The sequence below is a fragment of the Halichoeres trimaculatus genome, unplaced genomic scaffold, assembly GCF_033239565.1.
Source record: "Halichoeres trimaculatus isolate MK-OKI-2021-1 unplaced genomic scaffold, fHalTri1.1 fHalTri1_scaffold_9, whole genome shotgun sequence".
NCBI lineage: Eukaryota > Metazoa > Chordata > Actinopteri > Labriformes > Labridae > Halichoeres > Halichoeres trimaculatus.
The window spans coordinates 34,901,094-34,916,535 of NW_027437188.1; the positions used below are offsets into that span (position 1 = coordinate 34,901,094).

The 15,442-nt window shown below is 42.3% G+C and overlaps 2 protein-coding genes across 3 annotated transcripts in view; both read left to right on the forward strand.

The window, feature by feature from the left end:
• Positions 1-15,442, forward strand: part of il1rap (interleukin 1 receptor accessory protein) — a 46,262-nt gene that overhangs the window by 16,662 nt on the left and 14,158 nt on the right. For both annotated transcript variants that reach the window (XM_074679208.1, XM_074679209.1), the window contains exons 3-9: positions 4,087-4,285; positions 7,116-7,199; positions 8,283-8,508; positions 8,589-8,757; positions 8,852-8,923; positions 13,983-14,106; positions 14,217-14,365. In XM_074679208.1, the coding sequence (XP_074535309.1) occupies positions 4,087-4,285; positions 7,116-7,199; positions 8,283-8,508; positions 8,589-8,757; positions 8,852-8,923; positions 13,983-14,106; positions 14,217-14,365 (1,023 nt within the window). The remainder of the gene's footprint in view (positions 1-4,086; positions 4,286-7,115; positions 7,200-8,282; positions 8,509-8,588; positions 8,758-8,851; positions 8,924-13,982; positions 14,107-14,216; positions 14,366-15,442) is intronic.
• LOC141797825 (nuclear factor 7, ovary-like) lies at positions 740-2,255 on the forward strand. Its single transcript, XM_074679509.1, has one exon. The coding sequence runs from the start codon at positions 870-872 to the stop codon at positions 2,253-2,255; it is 1,386 nt and encodes a 461-aa protein (XP_074535610.1). The 5' UTR covers positions 740-869.

The following is a 15,442-nucleotide window of genomic DNA, read 5'->3' on the forward strand; positions in this document are numbered from 1 at the left end:
TGCACCAAGTGTTGGGCTCAGATGAGTTTCAGGGTTTTAATGGAGCCGCTGCCCTCTGTGCTGGATCCTTTGATGAGATGGAAGTGTAATAACGTCCCTTTAACAAGGCCAGTTAACGATGACATCCACTAAGCTCTGTTTGATTCCCACATAAAAACCCTCAATCAGAGCCGCAGCAACGGCCTGGACCACCGCCAGAGACAGAGACAGATCGATCCATCTTTACAATCAGGAGGAAGTTAAGAAAACAAATCATCTCTGGGATTAAATAATCTGTACTTTAAAAACTCCAGAGGACAATCAAAGCTACAGCTTCAGCTAAATAAATCAGATTATTGTGTTAAAGTTCATTTGTTTCAGAAGATCAACTTTAAAGTTAAGATTTAATGTTTTGTCTACAGAGGCGGATATTTTATTTTCCAGCAGGTCTTGGCTCCTGTCCACAACGTCAGAATGACCTGCTGACAGAAACTTTAGAGACAGAAACCTTTGAACCTGCTGCTAGAGAGGACTCTGACCCTCGGAGAAGAGTTTATGGTTTGATTGAAGAAATAAAAATCAGAAACACTTCAACCTAACCTCTAATCTTTAAGAAGCTCCGCCCCCTTTCACCTGACTTACCTTAGACTAACCAGGAAACAGGTTTACATTTGTACTGACTGAGCCGAGAGAGACGCTGAGAGACAGACGCTCAGATTCACCTTCAGACCAAAGACAAACAGCTGCAGGAGGAGAACACTGGGAACACTGGGAACTCTACCATCAGACTTTTACAACTTTGAAGCAAAGAGAAAGAAACTTTCAAGGCTCAGGGAGAGACTTCCTGAAGCTGCGTGCCTGCTGCGTCTTCAGCTTCACTCTCAGACAAAATGGCGTCCAGACTGGAGGAGGATCTGAGCTGTCCGGTCTGCCATGAGGTCTTTAAAGATCCAGTCCTCCTGTCCTGCAGCCACAGCTTCTGTAAAGACTGTCTGCAGAGCTGGTGGAGGGAGAAGGAGGACAGAGAGTGTCCAGTTTGTAAGAGGAGACATTCAAAGGTATTACTTCCTCCTAACCTGGCTTTAAAGAATCTGTGTGAGAGTTTCCTCCAGGAGAGAGGTCAGAGACCTTCAGAGGATCTCTGCAGTCTGCACTCTGAGAAACTCAAACTCTTCTGTCTGGATGATCAGCAGCCAGTTTGTGTGGTCTGCAGAGATTCAGAGAAACACAGCGAGCACAGATACAGACCCATCGATGAAGCTGCTGGAAACCACAAGAAGAAGCTTCTGGAAACTCTGGAGCCCTTAAAGAGGAAGTTAAAGGTTTGTGAAGGAGCTAAAGTGAAGTTTAATCAAACTGCTCAACACATTCAGGTCCAGGCCCGACACACAGAGAGGCAGATTAAGGAGCAGTTTAAGAAGCTTCATCAGTTTCTAGAAGAGGAAGAGGAGGCCAGGCTGTCTGCACTGAGGGAGGAAGAGGAGCAGAAGAGTCAGAGGATGAAGGAGCAGATGGAGGCTCTGAGCAGAGAGATAGCAGCTCTTTCAGACACAGTCAGAGACACAGAGGAGCAGCTGAGAGCTGGAGACGTCTCATTCCTGAAAAACTACAAGGCTGCAGTGGAAAGAGTCCAGCAGCGCCCCCTGCTGGAGGATCCACAGCTGCCCTCAGGAGCTCTGATAGAGCAGGCCAAACACCTGGGCAACCTGAGCTTCAACATCTGGAACAAGATGAAGGACATGGTCTCCTACAGTCCTGTGGTCCTGAATCCAAACACTGCTGGACCAGAATTCATCCTGTCTGAGGATCTGACCTCGGTAAGACCAGGAGAGAAACAGGAAGTTCCTGAGAATCCAGAGAGGGGAATGTTCTCTGTCCTGGGCTCTGAGAGCTTTAACTCAGGGACTCACAGCTGGGACGTGGAGGTTGGAGACAATAAAGACTGGAGCCTGGGTGTTTTATCAGGGTCTGTTCAGAAGGAGGGATTCAAACAGTCTGGATTGTGGGTTATATGGTTATTTGATGGTAAATACACCGCGCTCTCATCGTCCCATCCTGACTCTGTTCTGTCCGTGAAGAATCGTCGTCAGAGGATCAGAGTGAATCTGGACTGGGACAGAGGACAGCTGTCGTTCTCTGACCCTGATACCAACACATACATACACACCTTCACACACACTTTCACTGAGAAACTGTTTCCCTTCATTTACACAAGGGAAAAACAACCAATAAGGATTTTACCTCTGAAGGTCTCTGTGAGCATGGAACAGAAATAGATGATGATGATGATGATGATGATGATGATGATGATGATGATGATGATTGTGATTGTTGTGAATGCAGCAATGCATTCGCAGCATATGTTTTTCTGTGGGGTTCTGGGTGGGCTATGACTCTTCAGAAACTTTTCACAAATACTTTCAGAGATATTCAACGATTTACGAGATTTCGGTCCCATAGAGATGAATGAGGAATTTTCAAATTTTTCTCCCTTCAGGACATTTTTTCAGCCTGCTTCAAACCCCTCTCATTCAGTCATACACTCAGCTACAAACTCTATCCAAACTTCAAAATATTCAGCTATCTTTTGGCTTCATTCAGTGGGTTTCAAATGTTTCCTAGCATTCATAGTTTCTTGACAATGACCCTTCAAAGGTCATGATGATATTCAGCTCTTCAAGCCGTTTAACATTGGTGTGTATTGGACGGAATGTTTCAGCTTAGAGTGGGAGATTCAAACGACACAGTGGGGAGAGGGGGAACAAAAACCAGAAATCTTCTCGACAAACTGCTCTCTTGGTCACAATTTTTGCCCTACTTAGGTATATTATATGTCAAAATGTAGGTAGTCTTGTCCTGCTTCTGACAAAGTGTTTTTTTAAATCAAAAGGATGGAGCACTTTTTCACAAAATGGCCAACTGTCAGGAGAAGTCAAACAAATCCCCCCATTTACCTCCATGTTAATTCCTGAGGGTTTTTTTCAGAGATCAGTGGAATTTCACTCATTTGTCTCTCACCGTCACCACCACATTTTTGCGTCTTCAGACATGAAACTAACACCGACACCTTCCTCTGGGTCTCAGGATTCCTGAGGTGTGATATTTTTTCTGATCAACCCTTTGGTTTAGTTACAGTTGCAGGCAGTTTGACACCATGATTTTGGTGGGGAGGTCTTGGGAATCAACAGACTCCACCAGCTCTCTGATGGCAGTTGGTAAACAATGATCACCATGGCAACATCTGGCTTCAGATGAGCCTCAGCTGACAGGCTTACGTGATAAAAAACTCACACACAGGACACACAGGATTACATTTTAACAGTGTTTAAGAGATCAGACTTTCATTTTCCCTCAGTCAGGTCATTATTTCCATAAATGTTCATTAAAATTTAATTCATTCCTTTAATTTTTGAATAGATGCAGCCATTTAAACTTTAAATTCATTTATCCATTCCATTGATTCATCCATTTTTTCCCTTTCATCCAAGAGTTCATGGCAGGCTAATTCAGCATTCTGCATTAGCAGTTGAGTACAAGCTGCTTCAGCATTCTGCATTCACAGTGCAATTTCTTCAGAAATTGCTTTTCTAGTTATTATCGGCGATCTCTCCAAACCTTTCCTCTCTTCTTTCCATCAGGGTTTGAACGTGTTTACTGTTTGATGATTGACATGTTATCTGTTTAATTAACCCTTTAATTCAGTGACAGATGATCTGTTCTCTATTCAAAGATGTTTCCTTGTGTCTGTTTTTAACGTTGGTTTATTTACTTTATGTTGAGTCTGTAAATAATCAGAGTTAGTTCAGTCTGTTTCCTTTAACTCATTTCTCAGTTCTTCTTATAGTGATCAGAGCCAAAGTGTGATTTTATTAAATGTTTACTGTAATCTGTGATCTGATTGGTTGTTGGTCTAAATAAAATGCTGGTGTTGAACTCTGACCTGTTGCTGTGATGTGTGAACATCAATAACACCTTCACTGATCTGAAGAGTCGTCCCTGCCCCACAGTGGGTGATCCTGTGAGGAAGTCTCCTTCAGGGACTGATGGTGGCAGGTTTCAGGGTGAATGAGACTGTGAACCTTACCTCTTCAAATCTCCCTCCCTCAGAGTTTGTGTGCGCCCATGATTGGGGGGAGTCCAACCTGGGGGCGGTCCCAGTCGTGGAGGGGGATGCTGGTTGGCTGTCCTGCCCTCTTTTTTCTTATCCCTCCGTCTACAACTACTCCTCCCACCAGAACACCGGGCACAACCTGGTGTGGTACCACATCCCCCAGGGTCAGGACCTGGAGAACCCAGTCAAGTACAGGTACAGCCTCAAGAGGTTCTTACTGCTCTGACCTAATCCATGGACTGTGTGAGAAAAGTTCAATTTATTTCCTTTTCTACTTTTTCATGTGTTTTTCTTTTATCTGCAGCTCCAGTTCTGTCATCTGATTCTGAAACTTTTACTTTGCTTTTATGTGATTCTATCGCTTCAGTGTCATTCTGTTGTTTAATCAATTTCCTTTGATTTGATGACGTTCTATTTCATTGACCTCACTCTATTGTTATGTCATTCTAAAGTCTGATCACATTCAAGTGCTCTGATGACATTCTGTCGATATGATGTCATTCTATTGCACTGATTGCATTCTTTGATTTCATTCTATTGCCATGATTCATTCTAGAGCAAGGGTCTTCAACCTGCGGCTCTGGAGCCTCATGCGGCTCTTTGGCTCCTTTGCAGAGGCTCCTTGGAGCTTTAATTTTTTTCTTATTGAGACAAAAAAAAAATGTTTTTGTTACAGAGGGTATTTATGATTAACCGTTCATTTATCTTTTGGAAAAATTTAAAAATTTGGAGGAAATTTTGGAATTTAATTTTTTTTGGGGAAGTTTTGCAAATTTGTACACATTTTTTAAGATTTCCTTTTTTTAATTTGCAAATTTTTTAAATTCTTTTTTTTATAAAAATGTTTTGCAACTTATTAGAATTTCATAAACCTAGCAAATTTATGACACTACAAATATTTGATTTATTTTTTCAAAATTTATTAAAAAATAATTAACTATGACCTTACAAAAACAATTAAAAAAAACTGTTGTCTAAACAATACTAGTTTAGATAGTATTTACTAGATATCTAGTAAGTTTAGAATTTTATACACTTTTTTTTTGCAAATTTAAGATTTTTGGGAAATTTTGGTATTCAATTTTTGCAAATTTTTAAAAATTTCCTCTTTTTTGATTTGCAAATTTATGAAATTCAATTTTTTTTTGAAATATTTTGCAACTTATTAAAATTTCATAAATTTAGCAAATTGATGACATTTCAAATATTTGATTTATTTTTTTCAAAATTTATTAGAAATAAAAAACTGTTGTTTGAATAATACTGTTTTTAGAAAAAAATGCTAGATATCTAGTATGTTTTGAATTTTATACACTTTTTTGTCTTAATTGTGAAGATACAGTGGATTTTGTGGTTCCTGAATGACTTTAATTCAGGTGAGCTGAGGCTCTTATGAAAGTAAAGGTTGGAGACTCCTGTTCTAGAGCTTTGATGTCATTCTAGTGTTCTGATGACATTCCATTGCTTTCATGTCATGGTGTTGCTTTGATCTCACATTAGTGCATTGGTCACGTTCTTTGATGTTATTTTTCTTTTCTTTTTTTGCTATGCTTATTTTTTTTTTATTGCTATGTTTTAATTCTCTTGCTTTAAAGTTCTATTCCACTGATCACATTCTTTGATTTCATTCTTTCTCTTGCTGTGATTTATTCTAGTGCTTTAGTGTCTGATACTTCCCCTACGTTTACAGTCTTCCACGGATGGTGGCTTCAGCAGAAGCATGGGGGGGGGGGATAAAACCTACTTGACCTCCAAGGGTGGGTGGGTGCTGCTGTGTGGGGGTGGGGCACCTCTACTCTATTGTACCATTTTATTGCATTGCTGTCATTTTAGCGCTTTGATCTAAAAAGCAGTGAAGGGTGATTGGCAACCAGCAAGCTCAGTTTAAAGGTCATGAAGTGTGGTTGTAGTAGTAATTTAAAGGGAACATATCATGCTGATCCCTGATTTAATACTTACATATAAGATAATAAATTTAAAAACAAGACCTTTAGCACCCTGAATTTTCAAAAAAATGACATATTGTGTTTTTTCTGATATCCTAGAACGAGATTTGATGCCTCTGAAAATAGGTTATTGCCATTTGGCTGCGAGATTTCAAATGTGAGGACACGAGGATCCTTTCTTTTTATTGGAGTAATCTGATAAAGCAGCTCCTCCTCTGTGATGTCAGTTAGTCACACAACCGCCACCGAGGGATACACCCACCAAGAGCCGAGTATAAACATTTAAACTATACATGTTACAGTACCGGTTTGACTCACCACACTGAAGCGTCCTGAGATGATCTGTGTCCAGGTGGATTTTCTTCCTCCTGAGCTGCAGAACCGTCCGGGTCTGACTCAGGGTCCAATACAAAAGGACGTATCCTACACTCTGCCATTTTATTAGTGCTATCAATGCCTTATGGTGAAGTTTTGGCAAACAGCAAACTCGCTCAGTCTGCTCCATTCAATGTGGCGATTTTGTAAATACTGCCATGCTGCAAAAACCGCCCCCTGGCTCTACCCCCTCCACCCCTCTGATAAAACTGACCAATCAGAGCACAAAGGGCTGTGACGTTACGAGGTTACTGGAGGTCATTCTCCAAACGGAGCGTTTCAACGAGATCTTCAGAATGGCCTAAAATGAGGATATTGAGAACGCTATTGTGGGGCAATGAAGGAACTAAATGACTTGTACTGAGGGCAGAAATGCTTTACAGGCATCCTAGTCTGGCATAGTGAAAAGGAGAAACAAGCATGATATGTCCCCTTTAAGGTTGTAGGTTTAGTTGTAGTTGTAAATGTCAGTTGGGGGTGGAGGTGGGTGGCTTTCTGGCTCTTTAAGGCTTAATGTGTTGAATCTCAGTAACACTATGATGATGTAGGTGTAATGATCTCCTTTCAGACAGGATGTATGGTGTTTTGGAGGCGAGCAGCTCGATTAGCGTCTCTGAACGCAGCACAGTTTGTTTTTAACGTCGTTCTGATTGAACGGTTCCTGATTGACGATCTCTCACAGTCTGATGTGAATCTCTCTGCAGCGCCAGGGTCATCAAAGACCGAGAGCGAGTGTGGCTGCAGCCGGCTGTGCCCGCCGACAGTGGACTCTATATCTGTATGCTGCGGTGAGACACACACACACACACACACACACACACACACACACACACACACACACACACACTTCACACTCAGAGCTGGAAACACTCAGACACAAACTCAACAAGACTCTTTACAACCTGCTCACTGAGCTGCAGGTGGTATGGGAGCAAATAAGGGACAAAATAACTTGAATTTGGTCAGAACCTTTAAAAGTACCTGACTTGATACCCATCCAAAGGGCTGGCCAATCAGAGCGAAGGGGGTAGGTGGAATTGGGAGCCTTAAAGAGACAGCAACTGAAACAAACAGAGGCTGAAATAAGTTTTCAAAAACACCAGAAAGAAAAAAAAGAGATTTTTTATGGGCTGTAAATCATGTAGAGATACTACGGGGGCACCATAGGGACAAAATAAAGACTAAAAAATAGAATACTATCCCCTCTTTAACATGTAAAGAGTTAAACAGTGTTGATGCTTCAGAACCAGAATCTGAGCCAGGAGGGATTTGCTCTGCTTGTTTTTGGCAGCATAGTTTAAATATTTCCCCCAGAGGACATCAGGATCTGGACTAGAGTCTATTGGGTCCAATAAGGGCTGATAAAACCAGTGGGTTTAAATATAGACAGTGGTGTCTTCAGCTCAGATAAAACTGGTCTCAGTATCCGCTGCTCTCTGCGCTCCGTTTCTTAATCAGACAGAGTGGCTCTGAGAGTGTCTAAAGATCCACCGCTCGCTCCCAGGATCACTCAGATGGAGATTCAGGAGCTGAGGACTGACCCGTCAGCTGGAAACGGTCCAAGACCGGCATGTGCCACTCGCCAAGAGGATCAGTTCATCCAGGGAGAGGAGGTCAAAGGTCACAGAGCTCTAAATTTAATCAGTGAGGGGTCGCGGCGTGAGGCTGAGTTTAATTCACTCTGACAGAGAAGCTGAACCTCTGCAGCACCCGTAGTTCATCATCAGGAGGCAGAGCATGGAGGGAGAGTTTCCTCCTGTCAGCCACATCCTGCTTCCTGAGAGCCGCAGTGACGTCACCGCTGTGTGGTTTACGGTGACCTTTTTCTCAAAGCGAGACTTTAACCACGCGTCTGATTTTCTCTTCTGCAGAAACAGGACGTCCTGTATCAGGATCGCTATGCGGCTAAGCGTCCTGCAGCGCGACGAGGTCGTCCGTGGGAACGCCTGCGAGCTACCAGCAGTTGGCGAGACTCGTCAGGAAGTGATCCCTCTCGAGGAGGGGAAAGTCCTCAACTGTCCGGGCATGCAGGAGGCCGCCAAGATGGCTGACAGCGAGCCCACCGTGAGCTGGTACCACCAGTCGCCAGAGCGCTCGGTAACACACTGAAGTTTCCCTTTAAAGGACGATGACGCTGTTTTTTAGTCGTGTCTCTCATGTGACCCGTCTCCTCTCAGCACTGCTTCAGGTACCCGTTCTGGAACGTAGACCGGCAGCAGATCGGAGCCGGTCTGCAGTTCCACCGCATGCTGCTCCCGTACAGAGGGTTGTACTTCTGCACAGTCCACTACCAGAAGAGGGGGCGGAGCCTCAACTTCACCCGGAGCATCAACGTCACCGCAGTCTGTGAGTCCACCGCTGATGTTGCAAACGCTGCTTCAAACTCCTCCTCCAAGCGCTGGCTCTAAGGAGACACCTGTGCTCTGCTCTGTCTCCTCAGATCCGTCCTCTGTGCCCAAAGAGCCCGTCGTCCTCCAACCAGCTGCAGGACAGATCTACACCGTCAGGCAAGGTGAGAGGAAAGCACAGCTCCACCTGTCACATCAGCACACTGAGCCAGTCAAGGTCTGAACGGGAGCACATCAAACATGCTGCAGTTACAGCGTGTCACCAGAGGGGGCGCTAAGACACCACAGCCATAATCTTTCCATGGCTGAAACAGGTTGAACTCCTGGCTTTGGTTGAATTAACCCTTTAATATCAGCTAACGTTCAATAATTTAATCCTGCAGCTTTGACATCAAGGTGAGGTGCACAGAAAAACAAACATTCAGATTCAAGATTAACTCTTAACAAACAAGGTAAAAGTCACAATACTGCACTATTAGAATCAAAGAATTCATAAAGTTGTAAAGTTATTAGATAAAGCTTCAAAACAAAGATGTAAAGTTATTAGATAAAGCTTCAAAACAAAGTTGTAAAGTTATTAGATAAAGCTTCAAAACAAAGTTGTAAAGTTATTAGATAAAGCTTCAAAACAAAGTTGTAAAGTTTGAAATTTAAAGTTGAAGTAAGTCGTGAAGTTAAAAGACCCGAGTTGTATAGAAGTCGTTAAATCACGAGATTAAAGCTGGAATAATTTTGTCTTGTTACTGGATTAAGTTTGAATAAAGTTGTTAGTTTACAAGGTTAAAGTTGATTTAAAACGATTAAACCATGATAGAAAGTTAAATGAAGTTGTAAAGTTACTCAATTAAAGTTGATATAAAGTTGTAGAGTAATGATATTAATGATAAAAAAAATGTTCTGAGTTTTAAACAGAATTAAATTTGTCAACGTCAGTTTGGAATAAAGTTTTAAAGTTAGTAGATTAAAGAGTTAGGGCATTAAAGTAAAATATAGTATTAAAGATAAACTAAAGCCAGAATTTTACAAAATTATAGAGTGAAAAAAGTTTCATTTTCGTAAGATTAAAGCCCAAAAAACTGAAATGTTACTTGATTGATGGTTGAAATTGGCTCGTAAAAGATGCCAGATTAAAGTCAAAATTTACTCATGATGTTATGAGATTTACAGTTAAAAAGAGTCAAATGTTTGCTTTTTATCAATTTGAATCTTTAACCACTTTTGCACTCTTAATTACGACTTTATTCAAGAAGGTTTTCTTTAAACCGTGGCACTAATCTGCTTTCCATCAGAGTTAAAATTATAAAAAAAATTAATAGGGGCATTAAACAAAACAGTAAAAACTAATAAATATTTATTTTTCTCATTTGAGAAGTTTGGTATGAAGACCACAGAGGTTTGTTCATTAATTAAGTGTGAATAAACTTGAAGGTTGAAAAATCATCAGAGTAAAAGAGTACAATAATAAAAACAGAGAAAGTTTAAACTAGTGCCGTCAGGCGATTAAAAAAATTAATCTAATTAATCGCATTTTAATCTCATATCTGCTTAAGGTCCCTAAATAAAGCATTTGAATTCCAGGACATTAAAATTACATTATATGTACAACATATTTTTAGGTACCCTGAGGCATAAGGAACAAATGAAAAAAGTTTTATGGTTCTACCTTAACAAAATCTTCACAGTCCTGCACCTAAGATAAGCTGATTTGATTTTTAGGACGTTTTTTGCTTCTGTCACATTTTTACTCGATGTGGACTCAATTTTCACTGCAATATGAACTTCTATACTTCTATGAGGTCAGGAGAACCAGGGCTAAAGGCTAAAAACTGTGAGGAACTATGTACAAAACACTTCATTTAAGTCTTGGATCAAAGAAAAGTGAAGTATTTTCAGTTTAACATGCTCTGAACACACAAACTGTTGCTCATTGGTGCAGAGCAGCCCCAAGCTGAAACATGACACCAGGAAGATGGAAGGAAATTTTCAAAGAATTCTTTAGATTTAAATACAGGACAAATATCGATCATTCAGGGCTCGTTTAATGTAGTAAAGAGTGTAAAATTACCTGTTTTTTACAGAATTGAGCAAACGGTTGATTTTCTGTAGATTTTCAAAAAGGACGTGTGAATAAACAAGATGTGGACGACAGTCTCTCGCTTTCCCCCCGGTTTAAAGTATGTTGCTGACATCAGGTGTGATACATTCAGGGACCGTCGGAAATTTGAAAATTTGACGAGAACACCACTTTTTCCAAGTAGGACAAACGGTTTGTAAATGCCAGACATTTGAAAATAAGTGCGTCTTTGAACGCCTCGCGGGTTTGGGATCCAGATTAATCTGCGTTAATTTTTATAACGTGTTAACTTGCGGTGTAATTAATTAATCTAATTAACGCGTTAAAATGACAGCCCTAGTTTAAACCTGTTTGTTTGAAGCTTCAGTGTTTTTTCTTATCCATCTGTTTGAATGTTGGACCTGTCTGTGTCTGTTTTTAAGACCATCAAACAGGAAGATCCACCCCAATGTTTTTTATCCATCACTTCATCGATTTTAACTCTGGGCGTCACAACAGCGTGGCTCTGTAGTCGTAGGGTCCAGGTGATAAACTGATTTAACCCAGCAGGTGTTTGCAGAGTGTGATTTGTGTGTGAACAGCCTGAGGTGGATCCTGCAGCAGAGAAACTGTCTCCTCTCTCTGTTTTTATCACTCTCCTCCTCCTCCTCCACCTGCAGCTGCTCCGTCAGTGATGGAGCAGCCGCTCCTCCTCTGCCAACAACTTCTTTAAATTGGTTTTTCCTGCGAGCGCCTCGATCGAGGTTCAACATTCAGAAAGTTAATCGTCCGGACAGAATTGGTGAAGGCTGCGGGAGAGCGTTCATAAAACAGGACGAGGCGTTACAGCATGATCCGACACACACTGACACACACTGACACATACTGACACACACTGACACACACTGACACACACTGACACACGCTGACACACACTGACACACGTGCAGGCTCTGTTACTGCTGATTGAATGTGGTGTTTAAAGGGAACACAGGCTGCAGCTGTAATGAGACGGATATGAAGACGAATGAAACGCACCTGTCAGCTCAAACACGACATTAAACACCACAAATGTTGTAACGAGTCCACTCCAAGTCCCTGTGAGGGTTTAATGATCATCTCACTGCTGTAGATTTACCTCTTCATGATCCAGGATTGAAAATAAGATTATCAGACACAGCATGTGTCCCTGATCCAGGTATTTTAACATCCTCTATATAATAAAGCAATAAAAGTGCTAAATTCATTTAAATCTTCCCTTTGAATTTCCTCACAACAACCTAAAAAGGTAATTTTCAAATTTATTTAGTTTGTTTTCGTTCAATTTGCAATGAATTTATAGTTAAATACTGATGTTATCACCATCACTCTCAACATTTTACAGACTAATAAAGTTTTTACCAAAATTACTGACACATCCTAGTGAAAATCTTGCCCTTTTGAATTGTCAACACACAGAAAAAGTATTAAAATATTATCACTGAGACACAGTTGCTTTTTTCATAACTTCTTTTGGAAATCTACCCTAGAGACAAAAAAACTCCCTTAATTTAAGAATCACCCATTAATAGAATGATATAATAAGTGTCAACTGGAAATAACTCAAAAGTTCTTCCAATGTGGCATTTGTGTCCAGTGTTAGCTCCATTATCCATGTCTGTGAATAGCCTGATGCTGCCCTGCCAGTATTCCCTCTGGTTCTGGGTTAGCATGGCTAGCTCGTCCATCTTGGTGGAGATAGATCTTATGTTCCCATGACGACAGATGGAAGGATGTCAGCTCTTCTTAGCTCACACTGCAGTGTCAGCTTGCCATCCTTGCCTCTTTCTCCTCAGCTCACGGCAAACATTGGGTCTAGCAACAGTTAGCACTGAAATGCTACAGGCTGCCAACAGCTGAAATTTTGTGTGGAAGCAATGCGACCCTGGTTGTATAAAGGATCCCTGGACACACACAGACGCAACCAGTTTGGTGTCAATAACCAACAGATGAGACATAAAAAGTTAAGACAGGCTCCAAATAAAAAGAGAACTGAAAAGATTTTTTTAAAGAGAACAGCAAAGAGAGAGTAGCTCCAACAAGCTGCCACTCCAGCTCAGTAAAATCTGTTTCTCTCCCTGGTGTTTAGTTAGAGTCTTATCTCCTCCTCCAGACTCTGCTCTGGCTCCTGTTTCTTTAAGAATTGATGTTAAAGTTCTGGTTCTTGTTTTAATATAGCTCTACACAGCCTGTATGCTGCAGCTTCACCATCAATGAGGTTCTAGAATGTTCTACATCATCATGGACAGAGAGCTTTCTGTCTTTGTGATGTCACAACATTCTAGAACCCTGAGTTTTTTTAAAGGAAACTAAGGAGCAACTGTCAGTCAACTGGTTTGTTCTGAAGCTAACACACGGCTCCGTCTCTGCCGTCTTCATACTTTAGACGGGGGGAGCTGTTTCTGTGCTCCAAGCTGTTCGGGACTTTAAGAAACCGCTTGGACTGGCTTTAGATGGCTTTGTCTCTAGAGCTTGTCTCCTTTCAAGAGTCAACAAACCCATCTGTAGTGAAAAAAGCTTCATCAAAACCAGCACAGGCTGAAGATCCTCAATGCTAACAGGCTAACTGCAGTGCCACATGGCTCGTCTGTCCCCTTCTGCTGTATCGTTTCTGCTTGAAAGGCCTTCATTGTTGTCTTACTGCCCCCTGCTGGTCTGCTGCTGCTTTGCATAATCTACTTTTTGCTGTAAAAAGTTTTGTTGAACGAAGAAAAGTCGTTTTAAAAACAAGATCCAATGCTCTCCTTGGCAAGAGTCGCGTCTCTACCAAAGTGGATGATGGTGCTCATGGGAAACTGAGTCTTTAACCTGGATAAGCACATGTGTCAATGTGTCACACCTAAAATTGAGCTTATCATGTAAATAAAGTAAGAATCAGCTCAGTGTGGATCAACTAAGCTTGACCAGGGCATCCAAAAAAACATCCACTGAGGTTTAAGTGACTAAAATGAAAATGACCACAAAGTGGAAAAAAAGAACAGAGGCAAGAGGCAAAAAAAAAACTTTAATCGACCACAAAAAATAAACAAAAGAACCAGGAAGTAGTGAAACTGACGTAAAAACAAAGCGTATTATTGATAATCAGAGATGGCGAGCTGAGGCGATGTTTAACTGTTTTTTGTCTCCGTCAGACACGGAGGCTCGTCTGGTCTGCAGAGGCTGGTTCCCCTACCTGGAGTCTGACTGGGACATCTGGTGGACGGTGGACGGGAAGACGCTGGACAAGCTCAGCGACCGATTCTCCAGAATCAACAAGTGAGAGAAACGCTCCTCTTTTTAAAACCAGCTGTTTTTAGAGGAAGTGAAGCTGCAGCTGGGGGGCGCTGTTGTTGCCTAAGATGTTTGTGGTGTGTGTTTGTTTACAGACAGGTGGGTTATGACTACGGGGACCGGACGGTGGAGAGCGTGCTGGTGATCAAAGACCTCCAGTCTGAAGACCTGAGCAGAGAGTTCAACTGCTCGGTGAGGAACCAGAGAGGCTTCATGACGCGGAGAGCTCAGCTGGAGGAGGAGGGTACGTAGAGAGTCAGACCTCAGATCTGGGTCCTCTTCTTTTCCTGTAGTCTCCGTACTCTGCTGACCCATTTGAGGCATTTTGAAGTTGAATCTAAAAGTAGAAAAATCCGTAGAAAAATACCGTTAACAGTGTGGACAGAGGGCTGCTTTCTACCCCTGAGTTGCCGGACAGTTCGACAGAATTTCTTCTGGGCTGGCTGAAAATCTTTTTCCATGGCCTCACCAAACTTCTCCTACGCCAAGGATTTTTGTCTCATTGACCGCAAAAGCTGCACAGTGCTTGGCCTGCTGGTACCTGCCAGCTGCTTCCGGAGTCCCACAAGATCAACCATGCCCTGCAAGACTCCTTCAGCTTGACGGCACCCTCCGCCTTTGGTGTCCACCAACGTGTTTGGGGATTACCACCGCGACAAGCACCAGCCTGCAACTCTGGACAGCTGCCTTGGCAATGGCGCTGCTGAACATGATTCATTCGGATTCCATGTCCCAGGCCACCCCTAAGATGCAGTCAAAGCTCTGCCAGAGGTGTGAGTTGAAGACCATCCTGTTAGGGTCCTCAGCCAGGCATCCCCAGAAAACCCTCACTGTTTGTTTGGGTCTCCCAGGCCAGGACATCTTCCCCCGCCATCTGATCCAACTCACCACTAGGTGGTGATCAGCTGACAGCTCTGCTTTTGTCTTCACCCAAGTGTCCAGAACATATGGCCGCAGCTGATACGGCTGATACGACTGCAAAGTCGATCATTGATCTGAGACCTAGGATGTCCTGGAGCCATGGTGCACTTATGAACACCCCTATGTTCAAACATGGTGTCAGCTATAGACAAACTGTGACTACCCGTTCTCCCAATCACACGCCTCCAAGTCAGGGGGTCATTTTCCATGTGAGTGTTATAGTTCCTAAGTAGGACAATGGAGTCCCCAGTTGGGGTGTTTAGCAGCACCTGTCCCAAGGACTCCAAAAAGGGTGGGTACTCTGAGCTGCTGTTTAATGCACAAGCACAAACAACAGTCAGGACCCGTTCTCCAGCCTGAAGGCACAGAGATGCACCTCCTTCATCCACTGGGGAAAACT

Bases quoted from the DNA above. Each gene is read 5' to 3' on its own strand.
- LOC141797825 (XM_074679509.1), top strand. From the start codon at position 870: ATGGCGTCCAGACTGGAGGAGGATCTGAGCTGTCCGGTCTGCCATGAG.